Genomic DNA, 20,704 nt, shown 5'->3' on the forward strand with positions numbered 1-20,704 from the left:
GTCTCTTTCTCTCTCTCCTTCTCCTGGTACCGTGGTTTAGTCGGCTGACGTTGGTCTTGCGTTTCACGTATGCAGTATGAAAGTATAAGTATAAGTGGACCCCGAGGAAAAGGGTCAGACGACGGATACAACAATAAGCAACCACCGTGCCACATCTATCGGTTAGGGGCAGGGCAGGACAGGACCCACGCACGACTAGATCTGTCAGCTCTACCTTGTAGTGGATATGATAATGGTGATGATGAGTATGTTGTGTCCATCTCGGTTGCCGACATTGCGACTAGTAGTCAGCGGTCACGGAGCAAGTATTTCGACCTCATAAATAATAATAGATCGGTGATCATTGTGATGGTTGAAAGTGGTACTGTACTGGGAAACTCCCCAATACTAATAGATCGGTAATCATTATGATGGTTGAAAGCGGTACTGGTACTGGGACAACCTTGTGCTCGACCTGGCGCCCTCTTGATCTACAAAAATGGCCAAATAAATCCGGATATATGCATATGTACTCCGTACAGGGAGGTATACACGGGAGGTGTATATACAAACAATCTGTCCCTGTATAGCTTCGGGCTTACAGACCTCATCTCAGTTCCACTCCACTCAACCCAACTCACCTCACCTCATGGCATGGAATGGCATCTCACCTCATGTCGTATCTTCTCAATTCCCTCGTGTACAGTCACACGCATGCTCATACTAATTAATCCTCATGCTCACGCGCACTACCCACTCTATATCACGCTGTATCACTCTGACACCTCACTGTGACACTCTCACACTCTCACAACCCCACGCACTCACGCCTCACGCCCCACGGACCGGCAATCCCAGCTTCTCGTACGTGCGATCAATCATCTCCATGACGCGAATGCTCTCGGCCATGTCGACCCAGGGCCCTTTGTACCCTCCGGCCTCGCCCTCGCGGATCCTCCTGACAAACGCCTCGAGCTGCCAACGGTAGGTGGTCCACCACTCGCAACCCCCAGTAGCCAACTCGCGATCCCACAGCGGCCCGCCCTTGAACTGCTTGAGCGTGATTGCCTTGCCGCGCTTGATAGTCCTGCCCGTGGCCGGATCTCGCGTGACGGGCACGACGGCGATCTTGTGCGACAGCCAGGGTCCCATGAAGTTCTCGAAGACGATCTCGGCGCGCTCGCACTGGATCGTCACCGTGGGCGACCCGGCGTCCCACAGCTTGGGAATCAGGCCGAATAGCTTGGGCTGGGAGAGGTCGGCCGTGACCGTGGCCGTGACGTCCGCCGCCGCCGCCGCCGCCGCGCTGCCGGTATCAGAAAAGGCGTCTGGATGAGGGTCTTTGATGCGCAGCGTGGCCCACACGGCTTCGTCGACCAATTTGTCGTTTCGATTCAAACGGGCCTTCGCGTCGACCACCTCGAACTCGAGGTTCGGGTCCGTGACGTCCCGCGCGGCGAAGTACGCCACGGCGCTGAACACATAGGTGAGGTCCATGCAGCAGCCACCCGCCAGGCCGTACTGGAAGCGGATGTCGTCGCTCTTGAGCACGCCGCCGGGGATGACGGCGCGGGCGTCGACGGACAACACCCGCCCGTGCTCGCCGCTCAGCAGGAGCTGCTTGACCACGTGGGCCGACGGGTGGAAGCGCCAGTGGAAGGCCTCCAGCACGACCTTGCCCGCAGCCGTGGCAGCGTCACGGATTTCGCGTGCCTGCTGCGCGTTGGAGGCCAGTGGCTTCTCGATCAGCACGTGCTTGCCGCGCTTCAGCGCCGCCAACGCCCACTCGTGGTGCAGCCCATTGGGTAGAGGGATGTAGACGGCGTCGACATCGGGGGCGTCGTCCAAAAGCGCCGCGTACGACCCGTAGGCCCTGCACGGCGCGCCCTCGGGGATGAAGCGCCGGTTGCGGGCGATCTGGGCCTCGGCGCGCGCCCGGTCCCGCGCTGCCACACCGGTGATCACGGCCCCCGGATGCGTCGACGCCGGGTCCCAGATGGCAGTGTGGTTGATGGCCGCGGCGGACAGGACGCCCAGACGCAGGAAAGGTGGTGACGACGAGGTAGAGGAGGAGGCTGCTGATTGAAGCGCCGCGACCTTCTCGCTGAGAATGTCCGCCTTTACCGCATTGACCTTGTTCCACCAGTTGTGGAAGGACAGGATGTACTAGAAAACCATTTCACAGCACCGTCAATCTCCAGTCTTCAATCTCTCGTCATGCTGGGATATGGGTTGGCTTGGTTTGCCCTTTTTCTCTTCCCCCCGCCGCCCCTCGCATGACTTACTTCCCCAGAAGACGGACTTTTGGGACAGAAAGGTGCTCGATATAGTGTGGGGTGAAATGGGGCCATACTGACACATACAGAGAGGGAGAGAGAGGGAGAGATTGGACGGGATGATATGGCATGGCATTGATTTAAATTCATTGACAAACGTATAGTATAGTATAATATAGTATAGTATACTAAAACACACATACCTCGACGACCCAAGACATGGCGAAAGGACTTTCACTTTCCCAATAATGGGTCCTTAATCGGTGAAAAAGGACTCGTGTTGCAATGAGCGGTGGCGAAGCTCGATTTATTACATGCTGTTGCAAGCAGGGAGGATAATATGTGGTGACAGATCAATCAATCAATCAATCAGGAACCGAACAACAGCGACGACAACAATCAAAGCATCGTTCGTCTCGTATGATATATTTATTTGGGGGGTTTTTCCTGGTCGTGTATCGTGTACCGAGTATTATGTCGCTGCCTGGCACGCAATGCGGTTGCTAGTAATAACGCAATCTAAAGGTATTGATCTTTTGTACCGAGTAATATGTAATTACAACCGGTCCGCGTCCGGGCCAAACAAAATACGGAGCAGCACTTGAAGTAACAGGCTTCGCTTAGCATGTGGCTGGCGGACAAGCAACCTCGGGCAACGTCGCCCCTAGCCGCAGCTGCTTCAACCGGCCGGCCGTTGCATCCCTTTAGGTACACCAGAGCCTAGTGGCCTGTACCGAGTATGGGTCCTTCACCCGCCGATGGTGTGTCTTGTTTCGTTTGCTGGGACTACAGATGCCCTCTCCCCGCCACGTCTTGCTCCCACATACATACTGCGTAGAAGTGGGAAGCACGACGAGAGCAGGTACATCCCTGGCAGCTCGTATGGACGTAATGATATGCGGGACCCTAGCCTGTTGAGGGAAGCGGACAAGCCCCCCGTGGATGAGGCGGGAAGACTGTTACTCCGATCGTGGCGCCGCAGCAAGAAGTTTTGTGAGTATCTATGGTACATGAAGAGGAGGAGAGAGGAGAGCTAGTGCTCCTGCTGGCTATGCCCGGTCCAAGGACTGCGCCAAACACATCTCATAGTAGCGGCCCTTCAACTGCTGCAACTCTGTGTGTGTGCCCATCTCCGCGATCTTCCCGTGTGCAATCACAAATATCACGTCAGCCTCGCGGATGGTCGACAGTCGGTGCGCCACGGCAATAGTCGTCCGGGCCATGGCGGCCTCGTCCAGGGCGGCTTGCACCAGCCGCTCGGACAAGGTGTCCAAAGCACTGGTGGCCTCGTCGAGTAAGAGGAGTTTGGGATTCCGGATTAGGGCCCTCGCGATGGCGATGCGCTGTCTCTGTCCGCCCGACAGCTGCGTCCCCCGAGAGCCGCACGGCGTGTCAAACCCCTCAGGCAGAGAAATCACAAAATCCAGGGCGTTTGCTTTCCGACATGCTTCCCGGATCTGTTCCTCCGAGGGCTCGAAGTCGAGGCCGAGCGAAACGTTCTCTTTCACAGAGCCCTGGTACAAGGTGGGTTCTTGTTGCACCAGAGACATGTGGCCGCGGTACAGCCGCGGTGACATGGCCGCAATGTCCTTGTGAGAGAAACAGATTCGACCCGAGGTGGGATCGTAGAACCTCTCGAGGAGAGCGACCAGCGTGGACTTACCGCAGCCGGATGCCCCCACGAAGGCGGCAAATTGCCCCGGTTTGATGCTCATGGAGATGCCGCGAATGACCCGTGACGTCTCTCTTTGTCGGTAGCGGAACTCGACATCCTCCAAATCAACTGGTCCATCTCCTTCAGGTCCACTATCTTTGTTGGTGTCCGTTTCCCGGATCGTCGGCTGCAACGTCCTCAGCCAGAGGATGTAGTTTGCGGCGCTTCGTGCTTTGGTGATGGACGTAGTATACCCAAAGAAGTCACCTGCCGCTTGGCCCGCGAACAGTACACCCACAAAGATAGTATAGAACTGTCCGGTGTTGTACTCGCCTGACGCCAACAGACGACTCCCATACCAAAAACCGAGTGCCATGGCCAGGAACACGATCGACTGCGACAGAGAAAACCAGAACATTGTCCATGTCAATGCCCGTGTCGACTTCAGCACGATATTGCTGAGCATTTGCGAGTATTCATTCAAGACATGGCCTTCGAGTGTTAGGGAAGCCACCGTTCTGATCGACGAGACAGCCTCGTTGGCCAGCCCGGCACTCTCTGCAAATTGGTCCGAAACCTGCGCCTCAAGCTTCGTTTCCAGCCGTATTCGAAGATAGCCAGACAGCAGCAGTGGTGGGAGCGCCCCAAACACAACGACCAGACCCAGTTTCCAACCATAAGCCAAAGCTAAAATGCTGCTCGACACAACGTTGACCAATACGATGAAGATGAGGAGGATGTTGAACGCTACCAGCTCTTGTAGTTGGTTCGGAAGGGTGGAGAGCTTCGAGGTCAAGGCACCCGACGTGTTGTCGGGGATGTCAAAGAACTCAATGTCCTGGTCGAGCACACGTTCGAACATTTCTGCGCGATAACGGTGCGTGACGGTCTGTCCAATGATGTTACATATCCACCCGATGGTGAAATATGCCGCCAGGTTGGCGAGCGCGAGCACAAAAAACATCAACGAATAGAAATCTGCTCGGTCTTGGGCTTGCTTGCCGGTCAACTGAAAGACAGTCAGGAGCCTGGAGAAAAGAACAGCCTGGGCTGGGTACATGCCACCGCCAATGAGGCTGGCCACGGTCGACACCACGAAGCACCAGTACAACGACTTCTGCTCATAAAACATGATGAAAATGCACCGCAAGAGCGAATATTCGAGAGTGCCAACGGGCTTGGTCCTTCTCTCTGCGCCGCCTCCCTCGGATGTCGCAGTGGTGACGGTCCGTTGGAGCGTGAGTCGTTCTCCGTTCACATCAAGCGCCTGTTTCTCGCTCAAAAGCTTGCTTGACTCGTGCTGTTCCGCGGCCCCAAGATCTTGAGCTCGCACCAGCCCTGCGTAGTGACCGTCGAGATCGATCAACTGTTGGTGGGTACCTTGTTCGACGATCCGTCCATAGGACATGACGGCGATATTGTCGGCGGCCTTCACAGTGGCCAATTTGTGTGCAATGACCAGCGTCGTGCGGTTCTCTGACACTCGGTTCAGCGCATCCTGCACGAGCCGTTCAGCTTTCGGGTCGAGAGCACTTGTGGCTTCGTCGAGAAGAAGGATCCTTGGGTCTGACACGATGCTGCGAGCAATGGCAATCCGCTGTCGTTGGCCTCCGCTGAGCGTTCCAGCTCGCTCACCCACCTGAGTCTCGTAGCCTTGAGGGAGTTCATTGATAAAGTCATCGGCGTTGCTTGCTTTGCAGGCTTCTCGAACCAGTGCCATCTGTTGTTCGCGGGGGTATTTTCGTTGCTCATCGAGAAACCCTTTGGCGACGTTCTCAAACACCGTTCCGCGGAATAACACTGGCTCTTGTTGCACAAGACGAACCTGGCTTCTCAACCATTTGACGTTGTATTTGTCCAAGTCTAATCCGTCAAGGGTAATATGGCCTGCGGTGGGCAGATACCACCGTTCGAGAAGACCAATCAGCGTGCTCTTCCCACAGCCCGACGCGCCAACTAGAGCCGTAGTCTTGCCGGCAGGAATGCTGATGGTCAATTCACGCAGGACCTGAGCCGCTGGGCGGGATGGGTAAGCAAAGTCTAAGCCCTTGATCTCGATGTCGCCTCGACATGAGGATGGCCGGGCGCCGGCAGGGTCGAGAGGGTCCAGCAGTGATGGCTTGTCGATGATGCTGAACAGTTCTGAAGCAGCTGACGAGGCATTGGTGACAGCCTGAATTTGTGGCGCAATGCTCGAAATCGCCGTTGCAGCAATGGTTACCGACAGCACAACCGTAAAGACCTCGCCCACGTTGGCAATTTCGCCGCTCCGATACATTCTGAATCCCTGCCAGAACGAGAGGGCAATCGCCGAATACACACAGAAGTACTGGGTGGAGAAAAGAACACCATAATTGGGAGACTTCTTATTCCCTTCCTTGTGCGCTTCTTGCAGGAAGGTGTCGTATCTTTGAACCATTTTCTTCTGTGCGTAGAAGGCGTGGACTGTTCGGATGGACGACAATACCTCCTCAGCTAGGACCGCTGCTCGCGAGTAGATCCGGATCACTCTGGCCTCCTGCACCGCGTCGATCGCTATGCAAATACCGGTGACGATGAAAATGGCAGGGATCACGGACATGGTGATCAACGCCAGTTTCCACTGCCTCGCCAAAGCCACGACGAAGGAGGCCAAAAACATGGAAAGCCCTTGAATCACAAAGACCAACTTCTCTGCAATGCCGGTCTGAACGCGATTCCCGTTGGTGGTGACCTGGGTGGCCGTCGCGCCATTGGTCTGACGGTCGAAATGCCAGATCTCCTGCCGTAGAGTCGCTTCAAGAAACGCCTTACGAAAAGAACGGGTCGTCCGTGTTGCAGAGATGCTGATGGCTCCCGTGGCGATATAGGTCGCCCCAAGTTTGCCGATGAAGAGGTAGATGAACCAAAGGACAAAATGGTCGACATCGTCCTTGAACTGCTGTGGTGTCGACGCACCACTGGCGAAATTGTTAAACTTGGTGGTAAAGGTCCCAAAGACCAGGGACATCAAGGGGAATGCCGCGCCAGAGGCAACGGCGAAGGAACATGCTATGGCATTCAGTCCCCAATCGAGGCCGTCGGCGTACCGAAAGATGCGAAAATAGTCTTTGATGCCGCCCTCAGCCTGCTTCTCCGCCTCGGGGGTAGTGGCTGATTCGGAGCCATGGTGGCTTGAAGGCGATTTCTCTGGCTCGCCCGACATCAAAGAGTCGTGAAGGTGGAAGACGGGTTTTCCAATTGGTGACACCCCATGGGCTATTTACAATGTCCCAGGTGTTTGAAGCAATTGTGTAAATGTTCTCATATATCAACTCACAGGGGATCAGGTAGCAATGAATTGGCATTGCCCAGAGTGCTGCCTGGATATGAAGGTGGACACAGAGATGTGAGTTTAGCGAACCACGGCAATAAATGCAAAGCATCAAGCAGCCAAGCACGGCCCTGCATCGTAGGACAATGTTTGGCGAGGATTTTGAAGGACTGTGATAGGACGACAATACGCTGGTGACACGAAAAGATATCGAAGACGTCAATACTCTCACACGACGTCGTCCGCGGACGCCGCGCCAGTGTCCGGTTCGAGGTCCCGGTTCCGGACCCCGGACCCCCGGATTCCGAGCACGACGTCCTGGTACCAACCACATGGACGGCGACGACAGCACGTAGAAAAAGAGCAAAAATCCCAGAAAACAAGCCACTTAATTTTATTCTCCACTCTCATCAATCAGGAGCATGCCCAAGGCGTCCCTTTGACCACCCAATTCAATCAGCCCAAGCTGGCCTCCTCAAGAAAAGCCTTCTCAAAAGAACAAGAAATCCATTCCACATCCCAATAATGTATTGGAATCTGGACAATACAGCTCCCGCTTCACTCAGATCTCAATCAAGTCTTCAAAACGTTGGATGCCGCGTTGCGTCCAACATAGGACCTGGTAGCCATGTCCTTGAACACCACGAGCTTGAACAGACCAGCTTTGATACACCCGATCACACCCAAGTTTGTGTCATGGGAGAGCACTCCTCTGAAAAACTCCCATACACCCACCGCTATGCGAAAACAAAATTTATCACAAATCCTGACATCGCTATCACAAAGACCTCAGGTAACCGACAGTGATTAAATTCGGCAATCGAACTGAACGCACAAAATCCCAGCAGAATGTGTGGCCGTAAAAAGTCGTAAAGTTGTTTTTCTTGTTTCTTTTTGGTAGTTTAGGTCTTTGTAAATGTAGAGAGATGGGGAACCCCGTCGACGGTAATCTTGGTCGATGGTAAGACATTCCACCATCGTCGAGTTCCCGCGCCATACGAATGACAACCAAATCAAATCGCACCGGTTTTGAGTTTCTTAAGATCCCCCTCTTTATCCGCCAGATCAGCACTTCCCTTCCTCTTTTCTCCGTTCGCCTGTTCGCTCGCAGCTTCTCGGGCTGCATCTCTACTTCCAAACCCTAGCCCTCTGGCATCTGCTGGTGTCGGAAACACGAGAGGGCTTGGTAAAACAGCAGACATTCGGTCCCACTCCGAAAAGAAATTGCTCGGACTCGGCAGAAGATCGTTATTCATATACCGACTTGGCAGGGCGGATATTGGCGTCTCGATATTGTTTCGATTGTCGTTGTATGCATCACGATTTGCATTCGAAGTAGGCGGCGGAGGTCGAGCAAATGGATTGGGTGGTCCAGATGCTCCGGCCGACATGACCGCCGAAGCGCTCGGCGAAGGTGGCGGCAAGACAATATGGTCAGAGCCTCTAGCTGGGTTTGCTGAGGGATTAGCTGACTGTGAGGGTGACCCTCCAGTGGCTGAATCATTGTCCTCTGTTTCGGGTATCTGGAGGTTCAGTTTCGGGCGAGCACCGGATTTCGATCCTGACGTATTAGTTCGACTGGGCGGAGCAAATTCCGGAACGCTGGTTTGTGGCCGAGCTCCTTGTGAACTGGGTCGAGAGATGGTTGGGGCTGTTATATTTCGGGGCGGAAGTTTAGCCTCTGGCGAGTCGTCTTCCTTTTTCACTTGGATTTTGGGATCCGGAGCACCGAAGAAATGCTGCATCAGAACCGAGCCTCCTTCATCGATCGGAGTGAATATACTTCTCGATTTCGACGACAGATGTTTAGGTTGCGGCGGTGAGGCTTGCTCCGGTGGTCGAAGATTTAACTGTTCTGGTTGAGGGGAGACGCGCGCTTCTGCTTGAGGTGGAGGCTGTAGACTCGGTTGAGAAACCGGAGGGGGCTGCGAATGGCGTCTCTGTTCCTGTAGGTATTGCTGGTGCGCTTGCTGCATCTGCTGGTGGGACTGTGGAAGCGGTGGCGGAGGTTGTGGTTGCTGCTGCTGCTGCTGAGAGGGAAACGGCTGAAATTGAGGCTGAGGGGAGGGCTGAGGAGGGACAGGCGGTGTCGCTTGAGGGTTGTAAATAGGTGGATTCGGAACATAGGCAAATCCATTCTGTGGTGGGGGAGGAGTCGGATGAGGATGCTGCATGGGAACCAAGTTGGAACTCGTGCGCCGGATCATGTTCTGTGAGGGCGGCCTCGATATCATATGAGGAGGCTGCGGCGTGCCGTGACGAGGCTGGAACATGCCATTGGGCATTGGAGGCGAGACGGAAGCCATGGGCTGTTGGATGTGCGCGAAAGAGTTGTGGTGTTGTAATTGGGGAGGAAGGTGTTGGGGCGGCAGCGAGTCTTCGCGGCCGTGGGCCGGCTGATCTTCATCCTCGTCCTCATCGTCGTCATCCTCTCCGCCCTTGTTCTTGAAATCGCTCGGGCCTTTGTGTTCGTGAGGTGCACCGTACTGGAGGCGGCATGTCAGCACAAAAATTCATCCTCCACGGAGGTCTGATCCAGGGACTCGACCCACATATTGATATCTCCGCAGTGTTTCATTGATGTCGCCGGACGAAAACTCGTATAGCTTCTTGTTGTGACCAAAGATAATGACTGCGACATCGACCGAACATAGGACAGAGAGTTCGTAGGCCTTCTTGAAGAGACCGCCTTTGCGCTTGAGGAATGTCCTGCCCGGAGAGTCAGCGGACCGAGCAACATCAGCCATCACGATCACCACAACTCACACTGAACGGTTACGGTCATCCTTGATCGCTCTGATCTCAATCTTCCTCCGACCCATGGCTGGTTACGTGTTTCTCGTATCTTGTATATGCCAAAGACCCAAATACACCTCCTGGTGCGACGAGGGTGAGTGTGTCAACTGCCGGCCGCACCACGGTCGCTGTGGAGAAGAGAGATTGGCCTGGAAGGAAGCCCGAAACCTGGAGGAGGGAATTGTGTATTCTAACAAAGAATCACTTAAAGTGTCTTTGTTCCGACCCAAGACAGCAACGGGTGCGGTTGAGTGGATGCGGACTGGGACTTGGAGGCACCTGTCTTGTCCCGGTCGCGACAATGACGGTAGAGCAGAGAACAAAGGGCGCAATGGCGGCTTGGGACAAGTAACAGCAAAAGTAGTTGTAACTCGAGAACTTGTGCTGTGGCTTGCTAATTGAGGCTCACGCCGATTTCATCGTGGATTGGCTCGATGGCGTCTGTTAAGCGTGTAATTGAAGCGTGAACGTGCAAGGTGGATATGGGGTGCTAAAGATAGAATAGAAGACAGAAGGGTCGAAAAAAACCAGGCGAGGGAGAAGTAGGGAAAGGAAGTGCAGGCTGCAGATGCAAGGTGCAGGGTGCAGCTGCAGCCGAAAACCCGTTGCAGGCTGCCGACGCACCCCCCTCGAGTTTGGAGGGGGCACTGGGAGAGGGGAAACCCACGGGCGGCTCTCGGCGGCAGTTTTCCTAACTGAAGGTCCCTGTAGCGAAGTCCCCAACCTGCCTAGCTAGGCAAAAACCTAGGGTATTAACTAGGTACAGAAATCCAGGAATGGGCAAGCCTCCTCTGTAGTGGCTTACCTGGAAATCCCCGAAACTCAAGCGGCGACGAGCCTCGCCGCCTGGTTATTGCCTCAGCTCTCCGCTTGATTCCTGGTACGAGTATGGAGGCTGAGGGCTCTTGAGGCTGCCGGAGCCCGGTCTCCAGGTAAACATTGCCCCCCCACCGGTGAGAAATGTAGCCTCACTAGCCAGAACTATGCCCTGCAGCAGCTCTGAGGGACTTGTCTGCATTAGAGCCCATAAACCTACCTAAGGTAGATCGGCAACAGAGAAACCAAATTCTTGATTTCACGAACAATCTCTGTTCCCTTGCTTCAACTGCAGTATGCCATCCAGTCTCTACGAACCTTCTACCCCCAATTTCCATTGCTCCATCTCGCAGTGTCTATACCGCCCCTCGGTGACACTCCATCTCGACTGCGCCCGGGTCCCCAAATGACTTCCACGTCTCGTGATTGGGAGTGAGGGTGATGAGTGGAAATCAGAAATAAGCGCCGGCACAATTGCTGGGGGCGATCGCCTTGTGCAGCAGATGTGGTAAGCCCAGCCATCACCCCATCGGCCCTAGTGTTTCAAGTCTTTCGGGCTCCTTTTCCCATGCGGCTCTTACTCGCCATGCAGCGAGGTTGACAGCGATTGGCTCGCTAGATGTGCTAACGCTACTATTTTTAGAAGACCACGCGAGCACTACTTTATCGACGAGTTAGGCAGTACGGCGGCCATCTTCTGCATCCTGCAGACGCACTGCTGATTCGACCGACAGTGAATCCTTGCTCGGTCCGGACTACCGTTTCCCACGTACCAATACGAGTGCTTCGTATGCGTTCCCCCACGTTGAGCATTTGGAAATCATTACGCGGTACATGAACTCGATCAAATGCGCCTTGCATATGGGATCGGGGGAACCACTTGAGCAGAATCTATCGTGTACATATGCACCTCGAATGCCATCCAGATAAACAGACAAGAGATAGTGGCAAGCCTCGCCATCTTACGACGAGGCTGAGATTAATGCTAGTTCAGGTTCAGTCGAATGAATAGTTCGGAGCCTCCAGTGTATAGAAAGCGGATCTCACTATACTCTTTTTGCCCCTGGACCACGAATAATGCATCAACACGGAGCCATGTGGCCTGCCTCATATACTCGTGCATATTAGCCTCTTTTCTCAACGGGACAAGCTGATAGCCTTGCTTACATGTCTGTCAAGACTTATATCTTTGGCCCCGGGGCCCCAACATGTCGGCTCCTCAAGCTGCCGACAAGGAAAGCTTCGCCTCGAATCCTTCAGTCAGAAATAGTCAATTCGACGCCTTTATTCTTGAACGCGCCAGCAACTGCCATGAGAGGAAAAGACAATATAGTGTAGGATTCCATAGCTGTTTGAACCTGGTCGGTCATTGTGCATACCGCCCTCCGATACATGTAAATGGGAATGGCGAGTCAAAATAGTATCTGCTTCCATCTCATCTTCTCCATGAATCAACGGTGCCATGTCGTCCATTGCTTCCACCTTGACATCCATCTCCAGTGCCCGCACTCGCAACATCCTCCCTTCAAACCCCCCGAAGAGCTCAACGAAGAGCAATCAAGAAAATCTTTCGCCACGTATCTATGCCCTCAAACACAAGCCAGTATCAGAAGACCTATTAGTTTTCCCACCTCGTATACCCACAACCAACGCAGTTGCCAGGGCAGAACAAAAGAAAACATGTGAATGGTGTATTATTAATGTGCTGTCCTGCAGCTCAGACGGATCATGCTGCCGAACGCTCAAACAAATGAGAAAGGGAAGGACAGAAACGTAGTCATCGGCGTATAGGAACGCGGAGGTGGTATCTTGGACACACATAAGCTGCAAACCCCAAAATCCGACACACACAACGCCTTGCTATTTTCTGTGCAAAACTCGATCGCGAATGGGAATAAAGGGGACTCTCATCGAAGGTGACTGCACTCATGTGCCGCCAGAAATGTATATGCTGTATGCTTGTTGCTGGTAATCTCACTTTGTGGCTGGATTTATCGTCGGTTGCCGTCCATGTTTCCGGTCAATTCAGCTACGCGTGCCTTGATTCGTGCAACCCGTGATTCAATTGCTACCACATAGTTAGTACTATCTCTTAACGACTGTGTTCCAGAACTTACTCTCTTCCCCACTGGTTTCTCCGTCGTCGGTTCGTGTTTCAGTACGACTCCGTGAAGTCTGCTCCTCTGATTGTCTCGCCGCCCGTTCGGCTGCATTTCGTCGGATCTGGGCCCATCGGTCACCAGGACTGACCTGTTGCGTGAGGGGAGGTCCATCCTCCTCCTCCACCGAGCTCTCCGTCTGCTGGAACGAGCGTCCGGAATGGATGCTGACAGGTATATGGGAAGGCTCTTCAATAGGTGTCAAAAACTCTTCTCTCGGTGGCGTGTCCACAGGCACGAAGGCTGGCTGATCCACCAGCGGCCCTTGATCAAAGGTCGAGAACTCACGATCAGCATGTTCACGCTCGTTTGTGTCTACCCGAGAGAGCTGATCATATTCTTCGTCGCGACGTGTCCGGGGTGGTGCAACAACGTCGCCGTACGCTTGGTCTTCCGTAGACAGTTCTGGGGTTGCTTCTCTCTGTATGGACGCAGCATTCATTTGCGGCGTCTCCGGTGCTTCATCCATACTCGCTGGTTGGGGTTGCGCAGGCTTAACGGTTGCAAGGCGATGGAAGTGTCCAGGGCTGAGAGGGGGTGAAGTTGACCCTTCAGCGGGAAGCGCAGGCTTGCCCTCTAGAGCACGTCTAGCTGCAGCAACAGCCGGATCTTCGTCCACGTTGACTGGCGACTCGGGCGGTTCTGGAACTCTTGACTCTCGTGACTTGGACCGCTTGGTCCCAAACAGACGTCGAATGCCACTCGTCTTTTGCACGGGAGGAGGGCCCGTCGGGGTCTTCCCTCTCGGCTTTTTCTGCTCAGGAGAACGATGTTGCTGATCGAGAGATTTCCTCAGTTTAGCAGGATGAGGCCTAGCAGACTGGGTCTCCACGACTTCGGGCGTCGCTGGAGGCAGAGGGACTTCTTCTGCCTCTGTCGTCGCTTGGGGTTGGAGTGATTCGATCGGTTCGATGGGGATCGGAGCAGGCTCGATGACGACCGGCGGCGCCATCGGAGGCTCCGCAGACTGAGATCTTTCAATAACAGCCGGACGTGTCACCTTTTCGGCTGGTGATGGCGGGAGGTCCTTGTTCTTGCTGACCACAGACAGTGTCGAAGTTGACCTACTGATTCCAAGGCCGTTTTGAGGTATGTTCAACAGCTCGCGAGAACCTTTCCCAGCAAGTGAGTCACCGAGGTACTTAGCCCGGATCGCCTTCTTGTCATATTGACTTGCCCATTGTAAGGCCGGGGAAGCCTCGTCCTTGATCAACGGACCCAGAGTAAAGATGCTGTTGGTCTTGGACGGTGCAATGGGTTCTTGCATGCGTCCGCGACGGGTCGCCAAAGCGGCTTGCTCCTCCTTTTGTTCGGCCTCCTTTCGCCTAGATAGCTCGGCCGCGGCTTTTTGGATCTTAGCATGTTGATCTGGCGCCAGCGTTGCTCGATTGCCAGTAGAGAACTGTGCGTTGGGAGATAGCGGGCTCTTCTTAGAACCCGATCCTCTTCGGGTTATCCGGCCACGTTTGGTCGTGAATCCGAGGAAGGTTTTCTTCTTTTCTGCGATGTATGCTCCGGCTGCAGGCTCCGGCGCGGCACCCTTGACCTGCTCTTCCATCACCATCCATTTGTCATCTGGGAAAACGGTTTCGATTAGGGCGCATCGACCAAACACGGCCTTTCTCGAGGTTGGCTCCTCTGAAGCTAGACTGCTGATCCAGACCCACCAGAAGGAATCATCCACATTGACCTTCGTGATACTGGCCAGCTCGCCTGGATCGAGATTCAGCTGTGTGTCAAGGTTCCTCCGGTGTGACTGAGAACTCTGCCCTCTAGGCGCAGTCATATTGATAGGGGGAAGAATCTTGTCGGGTGGAAGCAAGATAGGTGCTGGGGCTTTGTTGCCGTGCTCATCGGCAAACCCGGAGGACAGGAAATCAGCCCACGAGGGGGTTGTTGGTCGAGCCAGATCCTGATACCCACCTCCCCGAGCTGAGGCATGCATGGGCCGCGTCGAGACCACTCTGCGACCAAGCAGCCCTTCATCATCTTCTTCTTCATCCTCCAGGGAGCTGCCAAATCCGACGTCTTCAAATCGTGACCACGATGGATCTGTTAGGCTGGTAGACGTTTTTGCATTTGAGACCTGGGATTGGTTCGCAGAAGAAATCGCTTTGAGGACGCGACGACACTCGTCAGTAAGGGCCTGTACAGGGTCGTCATAACTGGCAAACTGTTGTAGCCCTCGATCGTCGTCCCGGTATTCAAAGTTCTTGGCCCGTCGCAATAAAGCATATGGGGTGGGAGACACAACGTCGACAATCATGACGACCTTTGTGGTGTCATTCGACAACAGAGCATGCTTTGGAGGATAAGAAGTCGAGTCAAGAAGTTGTTGAAGTGACCGCGGAAGGCTCAGGATTCCGCTCGCCTTGCCCGCGCCAGGGGACAAAGAACGTAGATAAGCGAAGAAGAGATGTGCGGTTGCGTCGGCAGCACTGTCAAAGTTAGCAACGAGGCGCATCCGTGATCGAATAATTCATACGTTGACCATGACTGATATCCAGATTCAAACCCTTTCCCGGTATCGTAATGTTCAAATGCCCACCACCCGGCATATCTTGAAACTTTGTGGCCACCCAATCCATTAGCCTTGCCATGTGCTGCAAGCGAGGCAAGGAGGTCGAAAAAGTCTTGAATGATCTGAAAACGAGCAGGCGACTCAACGCCGATTGGAACAAATGTACTGAACGCGTCGCGTGTAAAGCTGGAGTCTGGATTTGTCAGTTTTTGGTGACACGGCGGGTTGGAAATGTCTGACCTTTTTCTCCAACTCTGAACGCCTCATAGACCTCCCATGTTACAACACCCCCTGGCAAGCGGGCCCAGCACCACTTCATAACGCTTATCAGGACCTATACAGTCGTCAGCTGCTTATATTGCTTTATGTTGTCCTTGCGCCTTACCATAACCTCCGTCATACGCAGCTCCGTCTCCAAGAAGGATCCCCGTAATGGTTCTCGGTCGTGGGGCGGCAGGAAGAAGTTGCGAACAAAAGTTCTCGCAGCAGAAGGGTCTGACGAAGGACGAAATGGTAGTAGTAAGAAGGGAATGTCGAGGGCTAGAGTAGAATCAGCATTGGCAAGTTACCGTTCCCGTGGGGAAAACTAACCTCTCGACTTCAACTCAGCCGTGCACAGATGCAGCAGTTCAGACACCTCGTCTGGGTCGACCCGCGTGCGAGCCCATGCGTCGGACCATTGGGGCTTCTTGTGCGAGTCCCCGTTTGCGAGAGGCACAGCGGCCTTTTTGACCTGGCCATCCCTGCTTTTAAAGACCTTTGAGAAAAATGGCATGGTACCAAAAATGTCAAAGATGGTCGAGAGTAGGTTCGAGGTTCCTTTTCATCGGTTCAACAACCGACGACCGATCGCCCAGGCGGCGGATTGTGTTTGTACAAGTGACAAATGCGCAGAATGCAAGTGAGGAGGAAGGAAAGACTGTAGGACGGAAGGTGGACAAAAAGGTGACGACAAGTTGACGAGGTAAGTGGTAACGCTTCGCAGTCAGGCAAGTTGCATATGCAGGACTGAAGATGCGTAATTTTCAGGGGTTTACCGGCATTGGACGAATCGGTGAGCCGAACACTCGAGGCACTTGGGCGGTTCAATAATTTGGAATCCAACAGGGCAAGCGAATGTGAAGAAGCGGAAAAAAGGGGAGGCGATGAGTTGTCGTGGTTGCTGCGCTGTCCAGCGACCAGGCGGGCTGAAAAGGTGGTGTTTGGGTGGAAAACAACGAATTGAAAAGATTGGGTACGGGTTGCAAAAGGATAAACGAAGAATGGCCAGAGCCCGGAATAGGCTGCAGTGTCCCGTGGTTTCCTGGGATGACTGACAACCTCTTTCTCTCTCTGCGGGCGAAAACGAGAAGCGAAGCAAAAAAGTGAAGAGATGTGATAACGTCGAGGATAGGAGGAACGGCTCGAAGCCTCACTGCTGGGGGGAGGGAGCGCGACGTGTCGAGCCGTGACTTGAAAAAGTGGTTTGGGAAGCCAGAATCCGGTTTAGTTGGGTTTGGCTTCGCTGGTGGCGCCCAAAATTCAGGGACCACCCACCGCCCATCGGAGCCAATTGCTCCCTAGATTGCCCAAACGGCTGCCGGGAGTTTTAGGCTGTGGGGGTGCTCAGGCTTACCTCAAACTTGGGCTTGGAGACACTCTGGTCATACACCAATGAGACACCTTCCGCGCTGCGACTGATCAACGCCGCATGTCCTAGACCTGCCTTCTAGTCCAACGCCCAACCCACTTCTTCGGGTTAGGATCGTAAGCTATTCCTCGATTCCGCCAGTCCCCAGTTGCTTGAATGATTGGGGGAAGCAGCTCCCTCGTGAGTCTCGAGTCAAGCGGGCAAGAAGTGACACCAACTGCGCCGGCTGCACCTCCTCCAACCACCTATGAGATCCGTGCCACGCGAGACATGCAGGGCTGGATCAGGCCACGCAAGCAATCAAGCCAACACTGTGGAAGAAGAACACTCTGTATCTCGGGCGTACCTAGACAACACATTGGACCTGGTCTCCCCTCGCGTCGACGCAGCTCACTGCTTGTCTGCAAGCAATGCAAGCCACAATAAGTGCCGTCACATTTGACTTCGTGCAGGGGCCCGTTATTAGGGTAACAGGCTCGTGCCAGGCAGAGGATGGCGACAGCACGGTCACCAAGGTGGGGGTTTTCGATGAACGATTAAGATTGACTGGGAGTGCTCTGTCGCAGATTGGCTTGAGATCCAACACGTTCTCAACCAGTCTCGATCATCCCAAGGGAAATCTCGCGCTGGCAGGCGGAGCCACGCTGCAGCTTTTATACCGCTCTACATGCTCATGGGTTCATGCAATCCCCCTGGATTCGTGTCCCTTGCTTCAATTAGAGTATATGAGATGCCTGGAATGTCGCCCGGTTTCGCAAGCCACTGGATAACCGCATGCTTCGGGTCACCAATTTCTCCTTTTAAGACCCGCAAGCCACAGTGCCACAAAGCTTCTGACATTCCGTTCCAAAGGCGCGCTCAACTCACAGCCTCGCACCCGAAGTGCCATATCGCAAATGAATAGATAACTGACACAGTGAACCGGTGTGACCGACAAAGAATTCCGGAGCGCATTGGACTCATCTACACACCAATATCTGCTCCGACATTGTCAGGTCATGACGTAACTGGTATTAAAATATATTGGATCATTGAAGAAGTGCAAAGCAACATCCTGACCGTTATGGTCCTTGATTCAGGAGTCAGAGACATCATCACTCCGATCTGACTCCTTCCTGGCTGCCGAAATAAATTAACAGATAATCCATCCCAAGATGGTCAAAAGCGACGACGACGTATTCCAATGAGTAGCTGATACCAAATATCGTGCTTGAACCTCAAGTTCACCATAAATGGAGACTTCAACAATACGGTCATATGACTGTTGATGAGTTGGAGAAGTGGCTCAAGGATCTACCTCGCGCGAGGCAGGCTTGTCAAAGGGCAATGACTCCGGAAATACTATTGGTGATGAAAGGTGAGTCAAGCCTCTTTGTTCCCAGATCAGGTGCGATGCTGCCCTCTTTCCGGCAGTCAGCCCATGCAGCACATGTCTGTGTGCCAGAGCTAACCGGGGCGTCAGCGGAAGAAAGGTCGTCGAGATCTTGAGGAAAAATCCAGACAAGGACCCGTCCAAGTATGATGAGGAAGGTCGCGGCGTACAATTGACGCCACCTAGCGCGGGAGAAAGGACAGGCCAAGCAGGACCCTGACAGTAAGGCTTCCTGCAGTCTGAAGGGACTGGGTCACGACGCCAAGAAGTCGTGAGGTGCGAAGATTTCGCAGATGAAAAGATGCTTCTTCATCGCGGCTGGCTCCGGAAACAGCAGAGAATTCATTTGACACATGGAGGGTTCATCTCATGTCTCTGGTGGAAAGATGAAATCTTTTACCATTGGAGAACCCGCGTATTCCGGATTCAGCATGACACAGTTGAGGAAATAAGCCAGTCCTTCGCGCCGTTTCTCGAGGAACTTGGGCCGGAACTTGTAAATGGCACTCTTGGGGGGAAGAGGCGGGAGTGACGACCTGGTTGACTGGGGGTACGCTTTGACCAGCTTGGCTCGAAGCTCATCGAACTCGGAATATCGCTTTCGGATGGTCATAGGACCTCCATCAAGGGTCTGCACATTAATATTGTATACCACGTAGGCGCCTACTCCTGTAGGATTGCCTTGGACAATGACATATTCGTCAATGGAGATGGATTTGGCCCAGAGCGCCGCCCTGCTTGGTTCTCGGGACAAGCTATGATCCTCGAGAGCGATGGGGGGTGGTCGCGTGGTGGTCAGCTCATCAAAAGACGGCTCTCTGCTAGGTTGCCAGTACGGCGGTGGGGTGGGCGCGATTTGAAGCCGATCGGTAGACCGTTCAGCGACGTCAACCACGGGCGCGGCTTCGGAGTCTCGATTCGGTTGATCTGAACCCAGTGCAGCGATTGGAACAGAACGAGTATTCTCCATGCATGTGCACCCGGGGCAGACCGACCTATCTATGTAGAGGGACACCAGGAGGGGAACTTTAGCGTGGCCAGACGCAGGCAACGGAGCATTCAAGTGAAGGTGGGATGTTCGAGTAGCTGCGAGTGCAACCCAGACAGAGATAGCCCCGCCTCCAAAAAGGATTGTGAGATGCAGGTAGGGTGTCGAGCTCAGCAGATGTTTCAGAAGAGAAAAAAAGAATTTAAGAAAAAGGTTGTAAAAGCCCGAAAAACCCGCAGCTAGAACGATGGCACCAACGCAGGTGACTGCTTTGAGAAAGGTGCCCTATGTAGCGCGATTCTGCGATGTTGACCACTAGCCATGTTTGGGCGGAGAGGGACAAGGTCGGAAAGTGGAAAGAGTTGCATGTACCTCGTAGAGCCAGCGCTCAGAGGATCTTGCTGTCGATCTCTTTCATCCCCCAGGAACAATTAAAAGATATAACAAGCACGGGCACCATGGTAACTGAATAACGGGACCAGCAGCAGATGGAGAGAATTTTAACTGAATAGCCACCACTGGGGTCTTGAACCCTGAGTACGAGGTACAGTATCGAGTACGGGTAAGAGCACCAAGGGCAACCAGGGTGTGGAGATGATGTGCATTCTCGCATCTGACCCGTCAGCTGCTCCGTCCCAGGCTCCATGGTGCCCCTACTGGGAGGGTTCTTGGGGACCATTGGCGCTGGAACTGCGCGCCGTGGAGCCCCCGGAATTTGGGATCCATCTACTATTGGGCGTGATGCACCTTTGACCTCGACAAATGTTTGACACCACCACGGACTTCTGTCGACGCCTGAGACAAGTCAACCTCCTTCTGCACCCATCTGTGCCACATTCATGCATGCGTGGGAAACTTTTTTGTTGCTGGGGCACATGCAAAGGGAGAAGGTCGATGAGATGGGCTAGAGTCTCTTAGCCCTGGAGAAGTCGGAGACTTGCTCAGTGGCGGGAAGAGATCCTGCCCCCCCAACCCGAGGAGGTGGCTTCAAACACCAACCCAAAACTGGTGATGGTGATGGTTGGATAGCGGCATACCACTCTCGCCATGACCCTTGCCTCCTCCGCCCTTTTTATGCCCTTGTCTTCTGCTGTTGCTACTTGACCTCTTCACTTCTTCGCTCAAGCAACAAACCTCTTTCCTCTCGTTCTTCGAAGAAACCAGCAATATCTGTCGAGACATTCGTTATTTTATCCACAGTCTTTTTCCACATTCATTCTA

At 53.8% G+C, this 20,704-nt stretch overlaps 5 protein-coding genes across 5 annotated transcripts; all 5 read right to left on the reverse strand.

The window, feature by feature from the left end:
• Nucleotides 1-810: 810 nt before the first annotated feature.
• On the reverse strand, nt 811-2,476 carry AYL99_02886 (hypothetical protein; the record flags this gene model as incomplete). Its single annotated transcript, XM_018834402.1, has 2 exons — nt 811-2,145; nt 2,459-2,476. 2 exons carry the CDS (start codon nt 2,474-2,476, stop codon nt 811-813), a joined length of 1,353 nt encoding a protein of 450 aa, XP_018697026.1.
• Nucleotides 2,477-3,304: 828 nt separating this feature from the next.
• AYL99_02887 (hypothetical protein) lies at nt 3,305-7,093 on the reverse strand (the record flags this gene model as incomplete). Its single annotated transcript, XM_018834403.1, has 1 exon — nt 3,305-7,093. The coding sequence occupies one exon, from the start codon at nt 7,091-7,093 to the stop codon at nt 3,305-3,307; it is 3,789 nt and encodes a 1,262-aa protein (XP_018697027.1).
• A 1,121-nt stretch (nt 7,094-8,214) lies between these two features.
• AYL99_02888 (hypothetical protein) lies at nt 8,215-10,023 on the reverse strand (the record flags this gene model as incomplete). Its single annotated transcript, XM_018834404.1, has 3 exons — nt 8,215-9,687; nt 9,754-9,910; nt 9,968-10,023. The coding sequence occupies 3 exons, from the start codon at nt 10,021-10,023 to the stop codon at nt 8,215-8,217; spliced, it is 1,686 nt and encodes a 561-aa protein (XP_018697028.1).
• Nucleotides 10,024-12,804: 2,781 nt separating this feature from the next.
• On the reverse strand, nt 12,805-16,268 carry AYL99_02889 (hypothetical protein; the record flags this gene model as incomplete). Its single annotated transcript, XM_018834405.1, has 6 exons — nt 12,805-12,881; nt 12,931-15,410; nt 15,458-15,686; nt 15,734-15,827; nt 15,879-16,033; nt 16,085-16,268. 6 exons carry the CDS (start codon nt 16,266-16,268, stop codon nt 12,805-12,807), a joined length of 3,219 nt encoding a protein of 1,072 aa, XP_018697029.1.
• A 2,594-nt stretch (nt 16,269-18,862) lies between these two features.
• AYL99_02890 (hypothetical protein) lies at nt 18,863-19,465 on the reverse strand (the record flags this gene model as incomplete). The annotated part of the gene is made up of 1 exon (XM_018834406.1): nt 18,863-19,465. The coding sequence occupies one exon, from the start codon at nt 19,463-19,465 to the stop codon at nt 18,863-18,865; it is 603 nt and encodes a 200-aa protein (XP_018697030.1).
• Between the last annotated feature and the right edge of the window lie 1,239 nt (nt 19,466-20,704).

This window comes from Fonsecaea erecta (assembly GCF_001651985.1).
Source record: "Fonsecaea erecta strain CBS 125763 chromosome Unknown Scaff2, whole genome shotgun sequence".
In the NCBI taxonomy this organism is placed as follows: Eukaryota; Fungi; Ascomycota; class Eurotiomycetes; order Chaetothyriales; family Herpotrichiellaceae; genus Fonsecaea; species Fonsecaea erecta.